The sequence below is a fragment of the Anolis sagrei genome, chromosome 1 (genome assembly GCF_037176765.1).
Source record: "Anolis sagrei isolate rAnoSag1 chromosome 1, rAnoSag1.mat, whole genome shotgun sequence".
In the NCBI taxonomy this organism is placed as follows: domain Eukaryota; kingdom Metazoa; phylum Chordata; class Lepidosauria; order Squamata; family Dactyloidae; genus Anolis; species Anolis sagrei.
In genome coordinates, this window is record NC_090021.1 from 280,253,923 (window position 1) to 280,269,283 (window position 15,361).

General features: G+C 37.1%; 1 protein-coding gene across 11 annotated transcripts in view; it reads right to left on the reverse strand.

The window, feature by feature from the left end:
• Positions 1–4,358: 4,358 nt before the first annotated feature.
• CELF1 (CUGBP Elav-like family member 1) overlaps positions 4,359–15,361 on the reverse strand; it is a 41,482-nt gene continuing 30,479 nt past the window's right edge. For 9 of the 11 annotated variants that reach the window (XM_067462772.1, XM_067462771.1, XM_067462774.1 and 6 more), the window contains 2 exons: positions 14,857–15,000; positions 4,359–12,466 (listed from right to left, as the gene is read on the reverse strand). In XM_067462772.1, the coding sequence (XP_067318873.1) occupies positions 12,339–12,466; positions 14,857–15,000 (272 nt within the window). In that variant the 3' untranslated portion in view covers positions 4,359–12,338. The remainder of the gene's footprint in view (positions 12,467–14,856; positions 15,001–15,361) is intronic. The other 2 variants (XM_060762929.2, XM_060762939.2) reach the window with 2 other exon arrangements.

The following is a 15,361-nucleotide window of genomic DNA, read 5'->3' on the forward strand; positions in this document are numbered from 1 at the left end:
TCTCAAGTTTGGTTGGTGGGAATGAGAGAGGGGGCCTTCTCGGTGGCTGCCCCTTGACTTTGGAACTCCCTGCCCAGGGAAGCCAGAATGGCCCCTTCTCTGCTGTCCTTCTGGCAGCAAGCTGAAACCTTTTTATTCAGACAGGCATTTAAAGATGAAAGTGTTTAAGTCAGGGGGCCTGTGGTTTTATGGTTTTAACCTGAATTATTTTTTTAATGTTAATGTTGTTTAATACTGTTTTAATATTTGTATATTGTGTATTTTAAGTTTTATTGTTATACTTTTAATTGTGAGCCGCTTTGAGTCTCCATTTGAAGAGAAAGGCAGGATATAAATAAAGATAGTAATAATAATAATAATAATAATAATACTAGCCATCCCCTTCCACGAGTTGCTGTGGCCCAGTTTGTGTATAGGAGAAAATGATTTAAAAACACATGGCCAAAGTCATGCTTAAGTATTTTGAAATCAAGAACATGAACGGCTCAGGCATTCCAGTAAAAGTTGTGGAAATCTACTGGATGTTTGTATTTCACATCCAAGTTATAACACAACAAAATGTGGGAAAGTAAAAAAGAATTTACACTTCTGAAAGGCACTGCAAATATATTGAATATATGGAGGTAATGACAGATGGGGATTTGTGTGATGCACAGTGACTTCATGGCAAATGAAACAAAACTGAGGTTCAACTCTATGATTAAATCCTGCTGTTAATCTAACTGCATTTGAGGATTTCAACTTTTTCACGACACTTACTTCACTTTTTGGCTCAAAATATTATAAGTCTAGTGCCTTGGAATTATGCTTCATTGTTATTCTGTTGTAGTACAGAGATTATTTCAGAGCTACATTTGGAATGTGAAATTTAAAGTTTACTCTGAAAATTTAAATCTATGAGCAACCCACTTGCAAACCACGTGCTTGTAACTGAGAGAAAGCAAGAGGACAGAAACATCAAATGAATTTATAGTCCAACCCATTCATGCAATTCCTTTTTACAACCAGGATTCCAATTTGTTTTTGGTGATGGTGGAGGCAGAGAAGAAATGTAACTCTCCTTTGGGCCTTCCTTCCTTGTACTATCTCTTACTTCCTTGTACTATCTCTGAAATGGGGATGAGAACATTTAATCTTCCGAAGATCATGGTAACCTATTCCAGATATACCAGTCTTCTTTCTAGACACTGTTTTCTTATTGAGAAATTTAGACTGACCCTGCTTAACATACATGGTAGATTGAGATGACAGCCTTTAAAAAAATGTGTAGTATGCAGTCAGTAAACACAGACTTGGTTTATTGCAAAGCTCCTGTTCCAGATGTCCATGTCATTTGCTCTCTATGGTGTTGTTTGACATTAACACACAATGGATATAATGCCTTCTTACCATCTCTCAGCAGTCGAACAATGTGATCATAATTATATTCAGCTGTTTCTTTCACCTTCCACTCACTCTTCTTATAAGCAACGGGACTTCTGACAACTGCTCATTTTCCTCTTCTGTTCAAAACAGCTGTGTGCGCAACATACTACATTGGATGGAATGCATGACTGAATACTTACCACCTTGCATTCACCATTAATATTAAATTAGCAGTATTGCTTAAAATATTTTTAGAGCTTTAAAAAAGAACTGACTCAGTTGGAGGAAAAAGTAATAAGACAGTAAAAAGACCCTTACCATAGGAAAAGACAATTATGCCTCTACTGTAACTTTCTTTGGTGTATTAAGGTTTCTACATGAACCTCTGCTTAACTCCCACATTCTCACTTAAGGCATTTTGTTGTAATAAGACTCTACATTGCTTATACAATAGAATAAACCCCCAAAATCATTTTTTGGTAAAGTACAGCAGCTGGTGTAGCAGTTGTCTTACCATATTGAGAACTCTATAATAATTTGAAGCAGAAGGTACAATAATTAACACAATAAAAATGCAGGTGGCCTCCAAGGCTTACAATTTCATACTAGATTACAATTCCTCGTTTGTAGGATGGTTAATCTTGTCTGGATATGCAAATTAATTACTTACAAATTAACTGTAATGACTTAACAAAGATATGGTTATAAAACTTTATACGCTCAGTTTTCTGTGGCACTGAAGATTGCAAAGCTGGCATTAAAAATAGGGATAATGATCAGAATAAAAACAGCAAGTATCATTGTGCCATTATGCAAGTTTCTTATACATTTAAACCAAATGTGTGGTCACTGCTAGAGATAATACTTTGGAGTGACATTTATTTATTTATTTTGGTCTTATGTTGTATGATGAGCATTTCTATATGCCTCAGTTCTTTAAAAAAGGGCCAAGAGGAAATTTAACTAAAATGGATCAAGGGAGAATTGTTTTTCTCTATAAGAAAAGACTTGTGACTATATTTTCCCCTGGAGATTTGTGAAACAATCAGAATTAGAATCAGAAGAGCACAAAACTAAAATATTAAATTACTTATCCACTGAAACAGGTACTATCACAATGTTTAGTGAATTGTGCTTGACAAAGATTTTATGCTTACACAAGTGTCTCCCAAAGAATTTTTGGTCCAAAATAGACATTTTAGGTGCAGAATATAAATTCGGACAAGTTTCCAAAATCATGTTTATTGTTATTCAAGAAAGTCCTTCTTCATGGGATGCAAGTTTAGACTATAGATACAATTACTAATGTTACAAAGATCTTTGCTATAAATTATTTTCACAATTGGATGGAGAACAGGTTCTCAAGTGCTCCTACCAAAGACAAGAGGTAGTCCAGTGTTGTTTATATGGAATACATAGAGGGGAACCACCATCCCGTTTCATTTGTTTATGAACTTTTTAGAGTGACTATTGTCATGAATAACTGAATGCTAAACTGAATGAACTGCTGCACCAAAACACTCTGATAATTCTTATGTTGTTATATATTTGGGGGAGGACAGGAAAGGATACAGTCAATGTGTGATAAGGGGTGTGCAGAAGTTGATTTAGCATATTTTGATTTCAGTGAGGCCTTTGACAAGGTTTCCCATGATCTTCTTGCAAACAAACTCGTAAAATGTGGGCTACACAATATAACTGCTAGGTAGATTTGCAATTGATAAAATGACCGAATCCAAAGGGTGCTCACCAATCGTTCCCCTTCATTCTGGAAAAAAGTGACTAGTGTTCAACATTTTTATTAATGACTTGAATGAAAGTTTAGAGGGTAGCATGCTTACCAAGTTTGCAGAAGACACCAAATTGAGAGGGATAGCTAATACTCTAGAAGGCACGACCAGAATTCAAAAGGACTTTGAAGACAAAAAGATTGCTTAACATATTAGAGAACTGGGTCAAAACTAAGAAAATGAATTTAAACAAGGAGAAAAATAAGATACTACACTTAGACAGAAAAAATGAAATACAAAAATACAGAATGGGTGAGGTCTGGCTTTACAACAGAGTATGTGAAAAAGATCTTGGGAGTCTTCGTGGACAACAAGTTGAACATGAGCCAACGGTGTGATGCAGCAGCTAAAAAAGCCTATGGGATTTTGGACTGCATCAAAGGGAGTATAGTGTTTAGATCAAGGGAAGTTTAGATCAAGGGGCCTCTACTCGGCTTTGGTTAGATCTCACTGGGAATACTGTGTTCAATTCTGGGCACCACAATTCAAGAGGGAAATTGACAAGCTATGATCAAAGGTCTGGAGACCATTCCCTATGAAGAGTGTCTCAAAGAGCTCAGCATGTTTAGCCTCCAGAAGAGAAGGCTGAGAGGAGAAATGAGACCCATGTTTAAATATTTAGCTGCCCTGGACACTAGTACTCGGAGCAATGGGTTCAACTTACAGGAAAGGAAATTCCACCTGAACATTAGCAAGAGCTTCCTGACCATATATAAGCTGTTCACCAGTTGAATTCCCTGCCTTAGTTCCTTCTTTGGAGACTTCTAAACAGAAGCTGAATGGTGTTTTGATTGTGCATTTCCTGCATGGCAGGAATTGGACTGTATGGCCCTGGGGGTCTCTCAGAACCCTATGATTTTAAAGGCATTCAACAAATATTTCCAATTTTGTACAAAGACAGCGAGCACATTTTTGTACACATAAATATCACTCAAAGCAAACCTAGTATATGACTACATCTGATGGTTAAGAATTTTAGGGAAAAAAACTATATCCCAAACAGGAAATATTATATATATTTATCGTATCAGAAGCAAACCTAGGGTACAGTTGTTATGTCATTAAAAAACACAAAGTTTGAGAAAATTAATTTAAATCCAGAGGCAGAGTGGGAAGGAAAGGAAAGGAAAGAAAAGAAAGGGTAACACAAATACTGGGTTACTTATCTGCTATGGGTAAGTAAGTAGGAAGACGACACAGGAATTTCTTCTCAAACAGTTTAATAGCAAATAAACAAAGGGAGGTACCACACTTGGCATATACAAAATGACTTCTTATCTGTGTGTCTGTGCAATTAAAACAGCTTTAAGTTCCCCAGTGGGACAAAAAGAAACCACACACAAAAGGAAGAAAATTCCTTAATACATACTCGCTCGTTCCAAACTTGTAACATAACTTTCATTTTTAAATGCACTACACAAACTCCGTGATCAAAAAAGCAACATGTGCTTCCATTTTTAAACCATTAAAGTAAAATCCATAATTTTCTACAGAATACAACACAATTTCACACAAAAAGGACATTTCGTTTTGCAAATCAAACAAGAAAAAAGAACAGCTCAAACAAGGTAAAGAAAAGCATTGCTACAACAGAATCACGACTCTGAGTTGATTAAATCCTGTTACTGCAGAACAGACTCTACATTTGGTCATAGTGGCAATTTGTTTTCTTGTCACATCTGTGAATCACTTTACATTGTTTTCTAGTAGAAAAGGCAAAAAACTGTACAAAACCCCTAGTGTTAAATACAATGTTTGTACCAATAAAAAAGCCCACAGGTTTGTTTCCAAAATGTAAATTTTCTTTTTTTTAAATTATTCACAAAAAGCAGCCAGAAATAAAAGGCAGCTGCTGCTTTACTGTCTCAAATCCATTAAAACCACCACAGAATAATTAAAACAACCTAAGAAGGAAAGGAAAGAAGAAAAGTAACATCCAATGTTTGGCATTTTGGTTTTCTCCAGAGATTTTTATTCCACAGGATTCTCCAGAGTTCCTCATGAAACTGTATGAGCATTGTAAAGAAATGTATTGGCAAAATTAATCTATACAATGCAGGTTTTCAACTCCCCTGCTATCAGACATCTCTGTGCATTGTGACTGTGAGCCTAAGAGCCACCATCTCACAGCTGTACTCCAGATAACGCAGCCACATCCTTCTCAAGAAAACATCTGCCCTCGAGATCATAAGATTGAGGGGAAAATCTATCTATGCGTATTTATCTAAGAAGCATGGAGAAGTGCTACTCTGCCCAACAAGGGGGTGGGGAATTTTTGACCCTAACAATGAGGCAAGGTAACACTCCATGTGGCTTGGATAGGCCTCCTACAAATCTTTATCTGCAAAAGCTTTGCTTCACACATCTTCTTCCTCTCAGTTTCTTCATGGCTTCCCCATCCCTTTGCTCCTTGTGAGAAAGCACCTACCACAGGACTTCCTTACAAGAATTATGAAACTCAGTATTAAGTCTCAGGTTCTATAATAGATTGTATGTGTAGCAAGGCTGAGGCACATTTCCCAGAGAAGGACAATCTGTTATATTTCTTCATCAGACCAAAAAGAAAAAGAAAGAAAAAAAAACTGCATGACTCCTTGCCCAATTTAAGAACAAAAACTTTAAAAAAATCTCCATAAAGGAGATCCCCCAGCTAAGGCCCCTGAGAAAAGGAGCCGGGGTTGGTACCCTGTTTAGGCAACAGCTAGTAGGCTGTTATATTGTGCTTATCGCTTGGAGAAAGAGTCAGCAGTTCTGAGCCTAGGCTTACAGATTCCTTCTATAGGAAATGCAGAACATACTACTTCAAGTGTTCGGGAGTGGAGAGCAATTCAGCTTGCGTCACTGAGTTCTAGTGGTGTTAAAACTCACAAAGCAATCCAGATATTATATAAGAGGTACAAATTAAGGCTACTCCAAAAGAGCTTGAGCTCCAATGGATCTCAGAAGCAGTATTACAGCAAACATCCCACAACTTTCTGTTGAACTTCTATCGACTATCCCTGCTGCCATCACCAGAACAGTGCAATCAAACCCCCTGAGATCTTTCCATAGCTGTGATGGTAGAACAAGGTGCAGATACTATGTAGAGCAGTCCAAATGCACAGGAGATGTCCTAACATGATACATGACCACAAGTCTGGCATTCAAAAAAAGTTAGCTTTGAAACTTATTAAATTGCTCAGTTTTTGCACAAACTATAGAAAACAGAGGTGAAGAGTGTGTGTGTGTATATACAAGATTGTGAAGAACACAGCAGGAAACATGCAAAACGTTTACAAGAGCATTACTTGAGTTTTTAAAGGAAAAAACAAACAAAATCTCACATTTTGCTGAGGAGATTGTAGTTACAAAAAACTAAGCATGCTAGGGTTTAACAAAATACAACATCAACTTTGATTAAACTTTCACTGCAGACAAAGGCTGATAATCACACAAGAAGGAAAAAAGTAGTAAGTGCCAGGGCAAAAATGCAGCTACAATCAGGAGAAAGTGTAGTTCAAGTGTTTTCTGCTGAGGCTACTCAAGTCAAAGAATACATGCTATCTCCCCAAGCACAAAATGTAGATTCAGCAAAATGTGACCGGACACCTCCTGAAAGTTTTTAGTTGCATCATTTGACTTTTTCCTTCAAAGATTTTTGTTTTAAAACTAAGCACACAGAAAAAACTAAGCCTAGAAAGTGATTGGCTGTATGTTCACAGAAATACAAATACTCCACAAGGTATGCTAGCAAGGCTGCTCTGAAGACAATTACAAAGAATCAGAATCACAAAATCAAGTGGTTATCTTACGAAGTTCTAGAAAAATAGAATTCTTTTATATTCAAATGCAAGTTTAAATATTCCCCTTCAGCAGTCTTTCTAGCAAAACCAATTTGGCAGCACAAAAAAGGAAAAAAAAGAAAGAAGAAACAAACATAATAAAAATACACATCAGCATCAAAAGTCAACACAAGGTCAAAAGGTGAGAGTTCAAGCATCAGAGAAGCTGAAGAGACAAGGATTTGGACGATGTACTTGAACGCCACATCGACATGCTTTAGGCACAACGATGAACAAACGGCAGGAATCTAGAAAAAAAACAAACCAGAAAGAAGGAGACCCACTGAGTTACACAGAGCAGTACATCCAAACAGAGAGAGAGAAAGAACAAGAATGGGCACTGTACAATGAGACCTCTTGGGGAAGGGAGCTGACAAGGAGGGGTAGCACATGCCAACAGTGAACAAGTAAAGGTTGAAGTGCATAGGACACCAAATAAATGTCAAAACTGTCAGAAACCAAAGGGAAGGAGAGGCCTGGGATTCCTTTTAGATACTGGCTGCAGAATGGACTATGGCTTAGAGGCACACAGGTGGCTGTGCATATTATCACAGCTCTAAGCCAGTGTTCCTGCTACCTCTGCTTGAGGAAGGCGTCAAAGTAAACCCACTCTGCTGGAACCTGACTTCCTGAAATATGGTTCCAGAAATGGTTCAGACTGTAAGGGATGGGAAACAGAGAAGGAATCCCCAGGTGGCAGATAGTTGGGATTTTTTTCCCTTTCCTAGCACAGGATATTGCTTAGACAGTAGTGGCCTATGGAATCCACACTTTTTCCAGCTAGTGTTTTGAATGCAATACTAGCGGTTAGCTTTAGAATAAAATAGTGACATATGGCACATTACATGGAACTGAATCCCTTATGAAATAGGAAGGAATTAAGACTTGACTGCAAGTTGATACTTGCTTCAGCTGAGCCCTTTTCACTTTGATAGTTGCAAATAAATTTGCTTTTGCAACTCTCTCAATTAAAAAATAATGTTTCCTGAACTTGTGAGGAGGAATTCTGGACTCTTAGAATCTCTACAGTCACTGTTGCCAGTCTGAATGGTAGAAGCTTTTTCTGAAGCATCTTGAAATTTTTAGAGTTGATAGAATCACTAATAGAGGGCACAGCACAAAAGACGTAATTTGCAAGGACAGATACATGTAAGCGTTCTGTTAATGAGATGATGTACATGAAAAACTGTTTAAAACAGAATATGATTACTTGGAATAGTGTGCTTCTTTCATTTCCTAACTTCTATTTCAGTTACAGTCAGAGGTATAATACAACACGATTTAAACATACCATTGCATTTCTGTCACATGAAATAAAGCAACCTTTTAATTTGTTTTTGTGGATTCTCAAAGCATGTGGATCTGTAGCTTACAAATATTACAGCTACAGTATCACAATTAATTTTGATGTTATCTAGGTTGAAAAAAATCAGGAATACTGGCTTTGGATCCAGAGTATGTGTTTCATGGATGGAAGAAGTCTTTACAATAGCAGAAAGCTTCCTATCCAGTGCAGAAGAAAAAATCCTCACTAACACCCCTTCCCAGTGCAGTCCTCTATACCTCAAGAAAACCTGATCCTGAGGGTTGAGAGGCCCTCTGGAATAGGAAGGAAGGTGCTACTGGAGGTTAATAGGTGAAAATTGCCTTAATTCAATGTTCATCTTTGCTCAAGGATTGCCCCTTCTGAGCACGCTGCATTTGGTAAGGAAATGAAAGTTTCATAGAAGCTAGGTATCCCAGGATAATTAACAAACAGTACCTTGGGTTTTTTATTCTTAACATGAAGTATAGCAAATAGAATCTAAGAAGTAGATCCTTCCATGAATACATTTACAAGAATTGGTTGTAAACATACACAGACAAATTAAGAAGTCAAAGGAAAAATCTGTAAAAACATGCGGCAACTTTAATCACTGGTTGCCCAATCTATTTTTTCTTATAAAAATAAGGCTCCTTTGGAAAGCAATACTTCAACATTTGTCTCATGCCAAGTCTGCTTGAAATATTCTTTAGTATGTCTTCCTTATCTCATTTCCATCTCATGTCTGCATATTACTGAACACACCCATTTTATTCTGAGAAGTGGATTTAATCTAAAATGCAGTCAGAATTACTCTCATAATTAAATATAATTTTAAGTTAATATAGAGATGACTATTTTTATAGTGTACAATTAAAACAGTGTGCATTTGATCCATTGGTCCAAACATAATAAACTAATATGGTTTTTCTGAAACGGGGAACGTATAAGACAATATATTTGGCTTTCTGCCAAAGTATTTATTCAACTCTGAACAGGGAATGGGGTGGGGAAGAGAGATAAACTTTACAAAAAATTGACAGTATGACAGGTTGGACCAAAACATAACATGGGAAACACATGTGTGCATGTAAGATCGAAACTTCTTGTCAATAGTGAATCTATTCAAGAGTCTTAATTTTAAAATGTTTTGAAAAAAGCGTACATGATCCAATTAACAGGTCAAACAAAAGTGAGAAAAAGGCATATTTTGGTTCAAGTCTTCTAGATTCATTCATAACAACAGCACCAAAGGCACAAAATCTTTGCCAATATATTCTAAAGATTTAATTTTGGAAAATTAACCTGGTTATATCTGCTTTGGTAACAGTGCTGTGCGGGATGAGGGCACGTGAATGAATCATACTACTTGGTGTTATATAGGACAATCTATGCTGAAGTGTTTTCTTGTAAGTCAACTGGAGGCATTTTGTCTCATGGTGGCCATGATGACAGCATATCAACAGATTATGGAAATTATGGCCATTAAAAAGTGATAATAGATTATTCAGAGAAAACAACATATGTGGCCAAAGAAGAGACAACGAAAGGGACTGAGAGAGAGCAGAGGACAGAAGAGGTACTGGGAGGAGTGACTACAGATATACTCGAGCACAGCTTTCCCCCTCCACTGGTTCACAGCATTAATTTTTCTCCTATTTAGCAGTTTGTCCAGCTGCAAACAGGCCACTGAAAGTCAGTAGTTTTAATCAAGCACATTGTTGCATGTATATGTAACACAATCACATTCAGGATTATGCAAAACCCTGGTCTTTTCCAGTGAAATAATTTAGATAATAAATATTCTCCACCCAGGAGCAGTATAAAACTTCTATAAAAATAGAAACACATTCTCAGTTATATTAGGTTGCATCTGGAGCAGCTGCTCCCAACCATGACCTTTTTTTTCCTGAAAAGTATATTATTTATAAAAAGAATCCCATGACAACCCTGGAAGCCTCAATACTCCAATACTTCATTTTTGCCACAGAATATCAGGACACAACTTTTCCTAGTGCACAAAATTCAAATGTATACAGTTCACCTAAATGTATGCATATGCTTCTGAACAGACCAAAGTATTCAACATAGAAAAGTACCATATGCCAGCGTAAATAGGAAATTTGGTAGTTTGACCATTCAACCTTTTTTGCCATTACTATATGTGCTTTATAATACTGACAGTTTTATATTCACTAACCCATCCACCAGGATTACAGATAGGTTAGTAACAATAATACTTCTAAACTTCATCATATAAGATAGTCTGAACCTGAGAAGGATGGCCTTGCAGAATTTACACTTTGAGGTTTTAAACACAGGGGACCCAGTCCCTGATCATGGCCAAGTCTTGTTCTGAGGTTTACCATGCCAAGCACATTCTGAAATGACAATTCAGGATGAATGAGCCTTGTGAATCTTTCTGGCAAAGTGAACTTGATTTTTTTCCTGAAATCTGCTCCCCATTTTCCTTAAATACCCGATTTCCAACTACAGGGCATATGGATTCACTAGTGCATTGTGAGAAAGCATGACAATTAACAGGGATGAGAATAAACTGAGAAAGAGGTGTACTGAATCTTATGTATAAACTCTGTAGGCTTCTCTACTAGTAGGGCTGGCTTTTTTGTGGCTCAAGGGCTAAGTTCTATCCTGACTTCTTGCCATGGCTCAGGTCAGAATGTCAGAAGTTCCCTTTAGTCCAAATGTCACTGGTGTATACAAAAAAAAAGGCCTTTAACACTTTGGCAAATACACACATATGAAAATGTAGGTGTGTATTAGAAAGGGAAGAAACCTGACTTTATAAATGATTAGGCACCAGGCTACACACACTACAAAGGCAGGATCAAGGTTTGGTGACATTTCAGCCCTTTGCATGTAACCTTACATGTTTGATATTGGCACGCACACTCAAAGGAAAACTGTAATGTAGCAAGGTTTTTTTTTAATATGAAAAAAATATGTGTATAAGAAAAAGAATCTTTGGGACAATATTTTTTCCGGTTATATGCTTGCTGAAAGTGTGCAAAAAGTAGAATGTTATTAATCAGAGCAACGTGACGTTATTTAAAAATCACCTGTTTGTTTAGTATTAAGGAGGATTTAGGCTATACTTTATGGGCATTGATTCTGCTAACTGCTTTATGTACAAGATGTAGAACTGAAAAGGAAGAAGAATGAAAAATTGAATCATGACACACCAATTTTGAAAAAGATTGTCCATTTAAAACCAGGATTTCCTAGCTTACATCCTTATTTGTATGCATTAGTATTTTACTGACTTGATTTCAAGTCTAGTTTTCATCAAGCAAGCACCACCAAAAGATTACCAATGTCGATTTCTTTTTTTAAAAGTTGCTCTGGGTGGATTGCCAATGTTTGATTTAAAAACTCATTGGCTCGCACTACCTGCCCCTTACAAATGCACTACAGCATTAAACTCACTACAGTTTTCCTTTTAACACATGAATTTAACACATTAATTGCCGAACTGATTTTCTCCCACCCTAGTGATTGATTCAATATAAAGTCCTTGTATTAATTAAATAAAGCTGAGTAAACAAGAAAGGATCCTTGGGGTCTGCTCAATTACCAGCCACCAAGTTGTTTGAATTCAGTCCCTTCACTTCCTCCAAGATATCATTTAGGATTTGGCAACAGATCTGCTCCTCTTCTCTTTGTCAAGTTTAAGTCATACAGTGTCAGTTTGAATTGCACCTGCTATGTGGCTGTCCTCCCCATGGTGGCTGGCATTGGTCCTTCTCAATACACACAGGTTACAAACACAGCAAACTTTTTTAAAAAAAGAATCAGCGATATGGCACCTAAACTCCAAAGTAAAACACTGGAAACAAAAGCACAAACTCGTCCTCCATCCGAAGAATTCCCAGTAGAGGCGACAGCTGAGTCTTCAGGGGAAGATGTGTCAGATAGAATGACATCAATTAGATTCCGTGACTGTAAAAATACAGCCTTCAAGAGTTTCAATCACTAAGCGCTCTCCTCCCCAACTTACCAGAAGATCCTTCTCACTCCAGTTCCAGAGGGGAGGGGCGCTCAGTATGGCTTGCTGTCATTCTTAGAGCGCTTGAGCTGTACTTTCAGTCGTTTCATGCCAATCTGAAATCCATTCATTGACTGGATGGCAGCCTGTGCAGAAACTGGATTGTCATAACTTACAAAACCTAACAAAAAGAGAAAGTGACATTAGAAGTGAGATAATTGGCATAAGTGATACAGTACATTCAGACTGAAGATATAATAATAGAATCATAGAATTGGAAGAGACCACATGGACCATCAAGTCCAACCACTTGACATGCAGGAAAAGCACAAAGTACTCCTGACATATGGCCATCCAGCCTCTGTTTAAAAGCCTCTAAGGAAGGAGCTTCCATCACACTCCAAGGCAGAGAGTTCCACTGTTAGTCTCTTACAGTCAGGAAGTTTTCCTAATGTTCAGGTGGAATCTCCTGTCTTGTAATTTGAACCCATTACTCTAAGCCCAAGTCTCCGGGGCCACATTTTGCCCTGGCTGCAAAATATGTGAACTCTTAAAGTGTCTATAGTTAAATGTATAAGATGGCTTAATTTTTTTTAGCCTGTAAAGCTTCTTTATATAAAGTTTCAGAGAAACCCGACTTATTCATAGTTCCTATCAAAATCCAGAACTTTGCTCCCAAAACCTGCCTTTGACTTATACAGCTGATAGGAGCAAATGCGACAGAAGCTGGAGAAGAAATCAGTTTTCCCTTCCAGAGGAGTGCTAACTTGGAAAGTCTGTGTTTCTGGGGTGGGAGAACACACTAGATGGCTTTTGAATTAAGGGAGTCAAAAAGTTCTGTGTAAGTGTAGATTATCATGAACAATATCCCATGTATCTCCAAAAGCCATTCCTGGAGATCAATGGCCCTCTGTAATAATGAGAGAGGACAAAGAGTGGTAGCATTACTGGGAAACAGAGAAATTTCTGTTTTTGAAATTGGAAGTGATCACAAAGTGTTATCTAGGCTTACCACCTGCCATGCAGGAATCCACAGCAAATGCACTCCCAAGCGATGGCTAACTGTAATTTGCAACTATACTGTATGTATTATTTGAATGTACAAGTCGTATAAACATCATATAAATAAATGTAGTTAAGACTAGTTAAATTAAGTGAAATTTGTTTTAAGACTATAATATTTCATATCCAGAATGACTTCATATCATCATCATTAATATTAATACATTATTAATAAATAATGAATTTATATTGAAGGAATACAAACAGCAACATACTATGATTGGCTGGACAGAGAGAACACATAAAGGGATTAAATAGCAAGATGTTCAAACTAAGGGATGTGGAAGGGAATGACTGCATCTAACAGGTTTGTGAAGGAAGCACGAATAACAGCTATGTTCTGCAAAGTTCTCACACGAGAAACAAGGAAAAAAGACAGGATCTTCTCTTTACCCAGTAAAATGCCTGCAATTATAGTGACCCACCAACCCTAACACAGTCCCTCTGCTACGTGTGCTGGTCCATCAAGGTTCCATAAACTTTTTCATTCTATTTCTAGCCTATGGCTGAAAAAAACCCAAGAGCTGGGTTGAGAGTTTTATTAATAGGTAGTCAATTCTACAAATTATTTCATCAGATAGCAAAATAATTATGGAATTTGAGTAAGAAATTAATTGAAATGCTAATTGATATGAAGTTTATATTAATTTATCAATAGACTTACTATCAAAAGATGTACCACTTTACTAATTGATTTTGTACGTAATTACTTCTGACAGGATAAACTCTATTAAAATCAGTATCATCCATCCCCAGAAGTAAGATTACAGTAGAACACTGCAAATATGCTATTATGTAAAAATGTTATCACCATGAAGAAACAAGGATTTTATATTTATTTGCAATGGACACAGAAGAATTATAGCACGGGGCAGGTGCAAACACAGAGGTCCTAGCTTGTATTTCACTTGATGATTCTCCAGTTGTTCAAGGTGGGAAACAGAATCAAATACAAGGCAAAAGTACTCTGAAGTTTTAATCTCTTAAAGAAAGCCATGGGAAGATGCATGGCTTATTGGGATGTTGTGTGGTTTCCCGGCTGTATGGCCATGCCTAGCAGCATTTTCTCCTGACTTTTGCCTGCATCTATGGCTGGCATCTTCAGAGATCCTCTGAAGATGTCAGTCACAGATACAGGCAAAACATCAGGAGAAAATGCTGCTAGAACAAGGCCATACAGCCTGGAAACCATACAACACCGCAGTGATTCCAGCCATGAAAGCCTTTTATATTACATGCATGGCTTAAACAAAGTTCACGGCAAGATAAGATGAGTGAAATACTCTTATAAGCTGTACACACAAAACATTGATTTCATCCCATTTATACTTTTTCTTTGAGAAAAAGAATTAAGAACACTTCTAAACATCTCATGGTATTAAATAGCAACTACACTTTCCTTGGCATTTTCAAGATACAATTCCCAACGTATTTTCTGAAATAAACCATGTTTTTCTTATACTTAATTTAATATTTTTCTTCAGTAAAAAATAACTTAGCCCAACATACCAAAACATTTGCTCAAATTGGTCTGCTTGTCAATGAAAACCTTGGCAGAGACGACATTCCCAAAAGGCATAAACATCTGCAGCAAGTCTTGGTCCCCAAATTCTTGGGGGAGGTGATAGATGAATAGATTGGCTCCCTCTGGACCTTTAAAACATTCATTTAGAAACAAATTCAAGAAAAACACACATCTCCAGATCTTAATGCAGAGCATAAAAGCAGAGGCCAAAATGTATTCAAACTTACAAAATGGGACTTGGTTCCACAGTACACCAAGTATCATGAAACTCTACCATGTCCTGAGGAGGGAAATCTGACTGCTTCCTGCCAGAAAAATTAAATCTGAAAGACCTTTCAGACATATCCTTCTCAAACTTAGCAGTTAAACAGTTATTTAAACAGTGTGTAAGTCTGTGTATTGGTCTATCTTATTAGTTCTTTGTTTCGTCAAAATGTTGTCGTGTGTAGGTCTTTTTTTTGTATTTGTTAGAAAATAGATTAAAAAGCA